Source organism: Haemaphysalis longicornis, unplaced genomic scaffold (assembly GCF_048455015.1).
Source record: "Haemaphysalis longicornis isolate Haplotype H1 unplaced genomic scaffold, Haemaphysalis longicornis Haplotype H1 scaffold_1, whole genome shotgun sequence".
Taxonomy (NCBI): domain Eukaryota; kingdom Metazoa; phylum Arthropoda; class Arachnida; order Ixodida; family Ixodidae; genus Haemaphysalis; species Haemaphysalis longicornis.
The window spans coordinates 204609621-204621082 of record NW_027526203.1 but is presented as its reverse complement, the minus strand read 5'-3'; the positions used below and the strand labels follow the sequence as shown (position 1 = coordinate 204621082).

The 11462-nt window shown below is 50.1% G+C and overlaps 1 protein-coding gene across 1 annotated transcript in view; it reads left to right on the top strand.

Moving 5' to 3' along the window:
• Positions 1-1704: 1704 nt before the first annotated feature.
• LOC144156621 (uncharacterized) overlaps positions 1705-11462 on the top strand; it is a 31457-nt gene continuing 21699 nt past the window's right edge. The window contains exons 1-2 of the mRNA XM_077688385.1: positions 1705-1944; positions 2138-2205. Coding sequence (XP_077544511.1) covers positions 1705-1944; positions 2138-2205 — 308 coding nt within the window. The remainder of the gene's footprint in view (positions 1945-2137; positions 2206-11462) is intronic.

The window sequence follows — 11462 nt, the reverse complement described above, 5'->3', positions numbered from 1 at the left end:
TAGAATGTGTTCTACCGGCATTACAGGTCAACAGGTGTCCAATAAGGTCAGAGGTTATGCCATTTGAGAGCGATAGCCGGCCGTAGCTGCGATATTAAGGCGAACGCAGGGCATCGCGTTTCAATTTGCGGCGAATCTCCTTCCAGAGTATCGAATCCCGACGAAGGAAGCCCGGCATTTCGCGGCACTGAGACATATTCTGCAAATATTCAAGTGCTGCGACACAGGCCCAACGACGCTAACGTTCAACCTTGGTCATTTTTCTTACAGATCTCAGCAATATTAGCCTTTGAAGTCTAGGTTTTCCTTTTTGAGTGACGTTAGTGCCACACTGAAACCTTCGGCGAGTCATAGACCGTCGCTAAGCATATTTTTTTGTTTCTTTGCTTACGCTTTCCACCCTAACTGAAAAGTCCACTTTGTTCCCTTTTTCCCTCGTCTTACTGACACCAAATGCGCAGCTTTTCCCAAGGTCCCGTCGTCCTACAGAGCAGCCTGTAAGAGTTTATATAGTAGAAAACCACTGTGCTTTCCAATGAGGACTAATCCGCACTTTCTTTCCGTGATGGTATGAATTCTGTATTTCATTTGCTAGGTAAGCTAACTGCATATATCCTGTACACGTGTACTAACGTGTTTTCCCTTTGAAATGCGCCGAGTCGGATAATCTATTAGTATGTATGTATGTATGTATGTATGTATGTATGTATGTATGGATGGATGGATGGATGGATGGATGGATGGATGGATGGATGGATGGATGTGCGTACGTACGTATGTGTGTGCGTCTGTGTGGGAGAGATAGATATGGCTAATTTTGTCGAAAGTAAAGCCTATGTGCTACACAATAAAATTATGATTTTCCATTAATTACGGGCTTTAATGCGATGAGGCGCTCCGTTGTGGAGGGCTGCGGATTAATTTTGATCACTTCGGTATAATAAGGATTCGCCGCCAGGGGGCCGACACAGACGGTCACGTTTTGTATGGGCTCCCGCAGTGAACCTCCAAATCGGCGGACTACCCTCACTGGCAAGTGAACGACTTTACCATCGTGTTTCTAACGTTATACAGCACGCTTCTGTGCCTCAAGTGCCATCGGGGGGCCTCTCTCTGCTTAATTACCCGACTTTCAACTTCCACGGCGGCGACGCTCTGCTAAGCCTACCGCGCCAAAGGTGTTCTATACTGCTGCCTCCGGCCATGCCGGCGGGCACAGAGCTCCCACTCCCAGCGCCCCACTCCCAGCGCCAAGAGGCCATGGAATTCGATCAACTGAGTGGCCGTACTATCCCACCGGAAAACCCCTGGACCGATGTCATTTACTCGCGCCTCAAGAAAGCACCTTCGAAGCCACCGGGCAACGACACGTCAGCTTTACCGCCGCAACGCGGTGAGCCAAGAGTTTCACCTACCACGGGCGCCAACACCCGCCGTGCACCACAACCGCGGTTGCCGAAAGACAACTACACCGTGGTCTATCGACCCCGCTCTGGCCTTAACGTCGCGGCCTGGGCTCCTCGCACTGTTCTCCAAAGCTTCGCAACTGCAAGTGCGATTCCCCTGCAAGAATTCTACAACACCATCGTTTTTCAAATCCAGACGTCCCAAAATTTAGTCGTGGCAAGCACACCCAACGCCAGTCATGGCATCACTCTGAGCAAGATAACATGTGTGCAGATCGGCGAAGTACAATACGAAATCATGCCGTACATGAAGCCACCTCCCGACACTTGCCGGGGAGTCATCCACGGCTTGGACCCGGATACAACAAATGAAGCCCTCGGCGACCTCCTACAAGCAAACAGGCCTCAACTCATACATGCTCGCCTCATGGGGCGTACCACCTCGGCACTCCTGACCTTCCAGGGCCCTCACGTGCCCTTCTACGTGAAAGTCGGCAGCCTCCTGTACCGCTGCCGCCCATTCCGCCGGAGTGTACAAGTTTGTCAACTGTGCGGCGACATCGGCCACAGACAAGATGTCTGCCCGCATCCCGACCGCCCGACTTGCCCCGCTTGTGGACTGAGCGATCCTCCTGCAGACCATCCGTGCAGTCCCCAGTGCAAACTGTGTAACCTCCCCCATGCAACCGCAAGCAAAGACTGCCCTAAGAGACTCATACCTGCTCCCCCAGTCTCCAAGCCTCGCCCCACCCACTATGGACAAACCACCCCTCCAGCATCGGACATCGACCCCCGACAGGTGAGCTGGTCAGCTGTTGTCTCGCGCTCCCCCACTGCTCAATCCTTCCCTCCTCTCCCCACGCGACCTGCACCAGCCTCTCAAACCACACTTCCCCCGGCCCCGCCCGCAATAGAACAACTTCTAGCCGAAATAAAAGAGCAAAACGCCGCCATGCTCCAGCGTATTGAAGCGCTCGAAAACGCTAACCGCCTCTCTCAACAAGCCCCGAAAATGCTACCGCCCCCAGATACTGCCTCCCTACCCCCACCCCCACCCTTCCTTTCTGACGTACCAGCCGACGCCCTCATTGACGAAAAGATTCGTACGCAAATCATGCCGCTTGTCGAAAAACAGATCACCGATGCCTTGGCTGCTCTCAACAAAACCATTACCGACACTGCGCAGACTCTCCTTCGGCTCACTGACTCCCTCACCCAGCGCATGACCGCCTTAGAACAGGCTAGCCCATCCAACCTTACCCAGGCTATTCTGCAGCGCCTTGACGCCCTCGAAGGTGACAGGACTCCTCAATCGAAGAAGCCGAAAATATCTCAGCATCCCGATGCCCAGATAGCCGCCGCCACTCCACTCCCGCCCGATGATGACTGACCCCTCCGAGATTACCATCTATCAATGGAATTGCCGGTCATATAACAGTAAAAAATCTCAGCTCGATCATTACATATGCCAATCTCCCCCAGACGTTATTGCCCTCCAGGAAACCGATACGCCAACCCCAACGCTTCGTGGTTTCGAATGTTTCACCCAGGATCCCTCTCATCGCACAGCAGTGTTCGCCTCTAAAAAGTTCACGGCGCAGCAGCATGATATTCCTTCATCCATTAACCACACTTTCGTCGAGATTCTCCCAACTCACCCGGGTCAACACAGCCTCTTTATCCTCAACGTGTACAGTCCCCCGCAACACCCGCTTAAGGATATCGACCCCCTCCTCCTGATGGCTACACAAAAAGCCGGCTCTAACCCTCTTCTTCTGCTTGGGGATTTCAACGCCCCTCACCACTCATGGGGTTATAACCAAGCCACAAGGAAAGGCACTGCCCTCCTTCACGCAACGCAGCACCACGCACTCACGCTGTGCAACGACTTAGCCCTCCCGACCCGTATAGGGAACAGTGTTTCACGCGACACCAACCCAGACCTGGCTTTCGCTCGAAATGCCCCTCACCTAGAGTGGCAGAGACTACCGGATACTTTGGGGAGTGACCATCACATTCTGGCGCTCACTATTCGCTGCCTTCCCCTCAAGCGTAAAATCGGTCACGCTACGCTCACCGATTGGTCCTCGTTCCGCAAGGATCCCACCTCCCTGCCAGATGACATCACGGACCTCGAAGAATGGACATCGCAGCTTCTGTCCCTGGTTCAGAAGCACACAAAAGTTATCCCCCTCACTACAGCCAATCCCTCTGTGGACGCCCATCTCGCACATTTGTGGGCAGCCCGACGAGGCTTAGTAAACCGCTGGAAGACGCGCAGGCACAATCGCTCGCTAAAGCGCCGCATCGCTCAAGTCACCCAGCGTGCCTCGGAATACGCTCGAACCCTTCAAACCCAAAATTGGCGCTCATTCTGCGACGAGCTTCAGGGTACGCTTAGCACAAAACGTGCGTGGCGTATTCTGAGACATCTGCTGGGCTCAAAACACTCCAAGACTGCCACGTATCACCACATTCAACGTGTGATTCATAACTACCCCCATCCCCCTGCCCACCTTCTAGACACCCTACGCACGAAGTTTTTTGGTCCCCCGCAAACCCCGCCACCTCCTCCATCTGACGACTACATGGGTACACCGAACCCTGCGCTTGATGCCCCCTTCTCGATTCAAGAATTGAAGCAGGCCCTCACCCGCATCACGCGCAATACCACCCCTGGAAAAGATCGAGTAACCAACAAGACCTTGCGAAATCTCGATGAAGACTCCCTCAACTCCCTCCTTGCCCTCTTCAACAAGCACTGGGCAGCCGGCACCCTTCCTCCTCAGTGGCGCCACGCCGACATCACCCTCATCCCGAAACCACACAAACCAATCTCCGTTGACAACCTTCGCCCTATTTCCCTCACATCATGCCTGGGTAAACTCTTCGAGCACCTCGTTCACTCCCGACTTACGGCATTCCTGGAGGACAATGACCTCTATCCTCATACCATGTTTGGATTTCGAGCACACCTGTCTACCCAAGATGTGCTTTTACAACTTAAAGAGCAAATTATCGAAAACTTAAGCAAAACGCACCCCAGTTCTATACTTGCATTAGATGTACAAGGAGCATTTGACAATGTCACGCATGCCGCAATACTCCAAGGACTGCAAACAACCAATTGCGGGGAGGCCACATACAACTTCGTCCGGGCCTTTCTCAAGAACCGCACCGCAACGCTTCGTATTGGCCCCCTCCAGTCTGACCCTTTCCCGACTCCGCCGAAAGGAACACCACAGGGATCTGTAATCTCTCCGCTCCTTTTTAACATAGCCCTTCTTCAACTCCCAGCCCAGCTTTCTGCCATCCCCAACCTTCAGCACGCTTTCTATGCGGATGACCTCACGTTCTGGACTAACGCAGGATCCCCAGGAGATCAACAAGACATTCTCCAGCAAGCCGTTGATTGCACACTCGGGTACCTGCAGCAGCGTGGTCTGACATGTGCACCACATAAATCCGCACTCCTCGTTCTTCGAGCCCGCACCCGAGGCCGTCCCCCAAACCCCACTCCGGACCCGTCAGTCACGATCGATTCTACGCCCGTTCCCCAAGTGCCCTCACTCCGTATACTTGGTGTGACGTTCCACGCAGATGGCTCTGGGGCGGCGATTCTCCCACAACTTCATGTCACAGTCACCCAGCTCACACATCTCATCAGAAGAATCTGCACCCAGCGCCATGGCCTAAAAGAACCAGACACCTGCCGTCTTGTTCAAGCCCTACTGATCAGCCGCATTACTTATGGTACTCCCTACGTCAACCTCAAACCAAAGGAACATGCCAAATTAGACGCCCTTATTAGGAAATCATACAAAATCGCCCTCGGCCTCCCTGCCTTCACGCCTACTGTCCGCCTTCTGCAATTAGGTATCCATAATTCCCTTTCTGAGCTCATCGAAGCACAGCGGGTCCAGCAACTCACTCGCCTTGCCCTCACCCCTACGGGTCGCACGGTACTGCATAAACTAGGCTACCCCACTCCTCTTCCTTTAGACACCCCCCAGCGTATCCCTCCGTCACTCCGCGCTCACATCTTCGTGTCTCCCATCCCCAAACACATGCACCCTTCCTTCAATCAAGGCAGAAGACAGGCCCGCGTCACCCGCCTCCGGGCCGAATACCACAACAAACCGGACACCCGATACACGGACGTCGCTCCGTATACATCCCGCCCTGCTCACGCACTGGTTGTCGTCGACTCCAAATCTGTCAATGTTACCTCCCTCAGCATTCTCCACGCAAGCACCACGACGGCTGAAGAGACAGCCATCGCTCTAGCAGCGACCACGGCTTCCTCTAACTACGTGGCAATCCTCACAGATTCGCAACAGGCTTGCCGCAACTACTGTACAGGCCGCATCTCTCCCTCAGCGCTGAAGATACTATCATCAATCAAGGATCCACCCCACATCCAGATTGTATGGACACCAGGTCATTCTTCCCTCGAGGGAAACGAGGCGGCACACGCCGCTGCCCGCGCTCTTACATTCCGGGCGTTTTCGTCGACGGAAGAGGACCTTTCCGAACCCTCCATCTATCCCCCGGTCCCTCCCCGATACACTGAAATCCTATATCATTATCGCCAACTGCGGCTTCAATACCCTCCTCCTCACCCATCCCTCAGCACACAGGCGGCTCGCATTTGGCGTCGACTGCAGACCAACACATTCTACAACACCACGATACTCCACCACATATCTCCCTCCACTTACCCCTACAACTGCCCTTCTTGCTCCGTCCCAAACACTACCTACCACCTAGTCTGGGAATGCCCCTACGCGCCAAACCCCCTCCCTTCCCCATCCCCTGAGCAGTGGGAGCGCGAGCTGGCCAGCTCACGGTGCGAGGACCAAGAACGCCTTATCACTCGCGCCCAAGCAGCTGCGCTAGCTCGCGGCTATCTGGACTGAGAAAGCCACCCACTTTTATGCTCAATAAATGTTTTCCAATCCAAAAAAATTCGGTATAATAACGTGCGTCTAAATGTAGAAACAGAGCCGTTTTCGCTTTTCGCGAAAGCGACTGAGCCACCGTGGCGGGTTTAAAGAATTGTAAATTTCGTTTCTGACACTCGAACGTATAGGGGACTGCTAAAAGATCAAACAGCGTGTTTATGCCCCGCGTACAGAATCTTAGGCAGAAGCTGGAACAGACGCAGAAAAATGCCGTGGTGGGTTTTGAATGCAGTATTTTGCTAATCAGGTTTCCCTGGATATTTCGTTTCACAGACCATTCTTGACGCTTAGACTGGGATTGCACAACAATTTAACAGAAATAGAGCTGGTTAATGAAATAAATGGAATTTTATTGATTCATAGTGCTGTAAGCTTTTGTTTCCATCAAACAGTTCTGGGTACGTGAGTGAAACATACTTTGGCGAGCAATAACAAAGCAACGACAACAATCCGTAAATTTGATGAATTCTGCCGTTGAGGAAAGCTGTATGATGCGGCAGGCTTAGCTTGTTCGATAATTAGAACGACGCATATGCACAGTCCTGTGCTGTATCTTTATACGAGTAAAACTGCAAAGCTGTTTCTGCAAATGAAACTACTAAATTGTTAGATAAATTTTGCGACCACTAAGTCATGAAAGTGTGCCCAGTTTTCCAATCTACCGTAGTCAACTGGCAGGAGTTGAAGGAGGCATAAACGTTTATTTTCTAAAATTTTGAGCAGATGGGTGGCCGCCTCAGTCCGGGTAGCCGCATGCTTTCGCTCCTCGGGTGGACCGATGTATCAGGTTTTGCTGGTCCTGCGGGTCCGAGCTGGTCAACGCGCACTCCCACTGCTCGGCAGTAGGTGAGGTGAGTGGGGAGGGGTGGCGTGGGCAGAATAATACGAATACGAGGGGGGGGGGGTAGTGACTTGGGTGTGGAAGTTGGGGCAGTTGTAGATGAAACGGCTGGGGGAGATGTGAGACAGGATGGTGCCGTTGTATACTGTATTTTTTTGGAAACATGGCCAGTTGCGGGATTCTTCGTTGCGGAGTGTAGGATGTCAAGGAGGGTAATGTTGGCGGGTGTGGTGGTAGAGTAAAAGGATATCGAAGTAGGTTGCTGGCAATGGGTGTATCGTGTTTGTCGCGGTGGTCAGGTCGTCCGGCCTCGTCGGGAGTGCCCGGTAGTGCAGTTCGCAGGTCGCACCGCGGGTTGCTTCCTTTCTTGGGAGGGAGGCGTGCCCTGGGGTCCAGACGATAATGACGTTATGAGAGGATGCTACGGCTTGTAGAAGCTTGAGGGCAGGTAGGCGAATTCTCCCGAGGAAGTATCTTCGATAGGCTTGCTGTGAGTCGGTGATCATTGTGAGTTAGGGGTAGTCGTGCGTGGACACGCAAAAAATTTCGCATCCCTCTGACTACCCCGATCTGCGCACAAGCAGCTAATGTGCAGAGCGGTCCACTGTTAAAATGAACTGGTGAGCGTGTGGCCGCAGCCTTCCGAAAAGCGGCGCCACCAAGAAGTGGCGACAATCAGAAACAGCCACACATGCGCGCTGACCGCCCGCGGCAGGAAGGTCCATACGTCGTCTGCTACAGCGCGCAGCGGAGCCACTCAGTTTCCCATACCTGGTAATCGCTCCCAGGCTAACGTGACAATAGAGGTAACGCATAAAATACGTTGCTGACGCATTTGTGAACTAAAAGAAATGCCTTTCAAGAATAATGTGCTAAAAAATAGAGGCTTAAACAGGGTGCGCACATTTTCGCAGCGGGAAGAAAGATGTACTATGGGGCCCTATTTTCTACTTCATAAGTTCACGGTGAATGCGCCATGTTTTTTGCGTAAGCAAAACGTAAGCAATCATTGACGTGTTTATGTACAGCTTTGATGAGATGACATTCAGTGTAAGTTGAGGCTTAGCTTATGAGGATCACAACCAAGGTAAAAATATTTCGCATAAACGATATAAAAACACGGGGCATGTATTATAAAAATTAGGGCGGCATCTGAGACTGGCAAAAGAAACATTTCTTCTGGTTAAAATTGGCGTCAACTCCACAAGGAGACCAAGTAAAAGGCGGATGTTAAGCTAAAGAACATTACACAATCTTTTTTGCTGCATCTATTTATTTCTTTCAATTTCTTTTATAGCATAATTGAGCTTTCTGCTTGAATGCAAGCTTTCTTGTGTCATCACTAGAGACAGGAGCTTTAGGCACAAGAAAGTGAAGTTTTACTTTTATAGGCACCAAAAAGTGCCATTTAGGTAAATATAGCCACCAGCTACTGCCGTTTCGGCACATATAAACTCAATTCGTATTTACTTCAGTAGCGTATTATACAAGAAATTTAAGGGGATAAGCCTCTTAGGTGCTGGGGCTGTTGGCGTCTCCTTTCGTCGTCGTATTCGTCGTCTCGTGTAGTCACGGTACTAAAACAGCGGGAAACTCGTTTACGCCCCGTGCTAGGGCGCAAGCCGTACTAAAAAAAAAAAACATCGGCACGCTCATTTACGCCTGGCACTAGAGAGCTTCGTGCTTCAAAGACAAGATACTTTTAGAGCAAAGCTGTATACCTCTACCACCCAACGGTTTCATCTCGGTTGGCAAAAACACCAAGAATACACTTATACATAGTATGCTTCGGCCCTCCCCAGGTTTCACGTTAGTGGAGATGGCTTGGGATTTTTTCTTTCTAACATTCATCCCCATCACCTGATGATGATTATGATTATGATGATTGCTATTGGCTTCCCCTTTGTAGCGGGGTGATGACATGTCATCTTACCAGGCGGGTGTTAAGCTTCATTAGGCTGGCTTTTCCTCATTACGACTATGCTTGCAGTGAATCACCCTTTACAAAAAGTTAGCGTCTAGTTCGGGTCAGTTGGCGGGATGCGGAAAACCTTGGAATCCTTCCTCATATAGCTGCGTCACTGCAGAATTTCTCAAGGCATGTAAGTCTGCTTACCTGCTTCTAAGGCGAAAACCTGGCGTTATGTTTGCAATGATGTTTCCAATTCTAGTGAAATGTACCAGACACAATGAATGTTTATTCGGCCACCTTTGCCCTAAAACAGTCCAGACATACACAAAAAAAGGGCAGCTTTAGCAGGTTATTAAGAAAAGCTTGTTGGCGGGAGTTCACGTTTTCTTCTGAGAAGTAGAAAGACCTGGATTCAAAACAAAAAATTTTCGAAGTGCCAAAGGCAATTTGTTTTGTTGTTGTTTTTCCGTTCCAGTAAAAGCAGTGGACAAGTCTGACGCCGTAGGAAAGTAATTTTATTTTCTTCGTAAAAATAAGTCACAGAAGAGTTGCTTTTTTTGCAGATTGATGTGGAATGCACGGTGATTCGACAACAAAAGAAAGGCTTAAATGCCATGACAACCCCGCTCAATCTTCCTCTTTGGGTTTCTAATAAAAACTAGTTGAGAGTCAGCGCTTGTGTTGTACATCCTTCCGTCTTTCGTCCTGTTGTTTGGCGCGCTGTGTGTGTTTCTTTCAAGATGATTTACCAACTCGCCCAACTTTCGGTGTTACTTCCTCTTTTCTGTATGACGTTGTGTGAGGTCGATAATTGTGGGCGAAAAAATAACGCTCAACGTCTACTGAAGACTGTGGAGCGTGCATCTACTTCGGGACGCTACATAGCCTAATTCCATGTAGAAAATCAGAATATTTGCTGCTCAGAACGTTCGCCTGTTCTTTCAGTACAGGGATTCCAAAAATTTTGTGTCGGAATGAATGGCAGAATGTCAGACAGGAATGGCTCTCTCAGCAACCGGTACTTTGGAGATGGTGGCGCATTGGTACTGGACCTTCAATATAAAGTCAGCATTCTTCGTTAGAGTGGCGCCCAAGCTCTCAGCTACAGAAATAATTTTTGCTAAGAGTGTGAAATAAGCACACGAATTTGCCAAGTCACATTCAATTGTAGCGTGGTGTAAATAATCTGGGCTGCGATGCTTTTGCCGACTTCAAAGCTAGCAATTAAAACGGCGGGTTTTTTTGTCGTAGTTTTCCGACCTTAGCCGATTTTTTTAAGGGGTAACAACGCGCACTGATGGAAGAGGCACAATCGCTCATTTTTGCTTGAAGACACAACTCCACCTCGAAGAAAGATCTTCATTCGTTGACGGAGCAGAACAACCTGCTTCACTATAGTGATGAATCCCATGGATAGTACACGGAAGGGCAATATTCTGTACAAATTACTGGGTTATTCTGTTCTGCATGAGCGCATGACTTGTGAATCTGCGGGAATAATACCATTCACGAACTATGCGCTATATACCGACTATCAATATTAGAGAGCAGTCAGGATTCTTTGCAACTAACTCCGTTATCCGTAGGTTTACAAATGCCATTGAAGGTTACCTGGCACGGCAAATGACGGCTGTCACGGCTATAGTACTTGAAAAGCACCATGATTCTCATTTCTATAAGCTCCGTTGCTCGTTCCTTATGCGTCCTACACGTGCGGCATTTTGCCGGCCGGTGGTGTACCCATTATCGCAGGATGACTGTGCACGGGTTCGTGGCGCCACCTGAAAACTTTGGTGTGCAGATTTGCACATGGTTTTCCCCTAGGAGGTGTCTTTTAATTAGAAAAAACAGCGCCAAAAAACGATACGACAGGGTTGTACGACAGGGAGATAAGATACCTAGGATCATGATCAACGCATTACATGTGGCTGCTTTCATTTCCACAATCAACTTCCATTTTTTAGTGTTGATGTTATGGATTTTCTTCTCTCCTGCTTTGTTTTTGATTGTAGTACATATTTATTGTTCTTCTAAATAAACCTCAGTTGGCAGTTCAGCGCAGTGTTTGTCTTTACTCCCTGTCGTATCGTTTTTTGGCGCTGTTTTTTCCAAGTGGCATCATGCACCAACTAGCCCGTGTCAGTTCACTTGTGAGGTGTCTTTGACATTGAGTGGCATGTGCGCGGCTGTGTCGTCTTCTTTTTCTTCTTTGCTTGGTTTTTATTGAGTTAGCAATTCATAGGGCTCATCGACAAATGTTTTCGCCGTTGGTCCTCGGGCACAGCGCGTCAGAAAGATAGCACGAAACAGCCCGTGTAGGCAGGGGAGCGTCGGTGAGG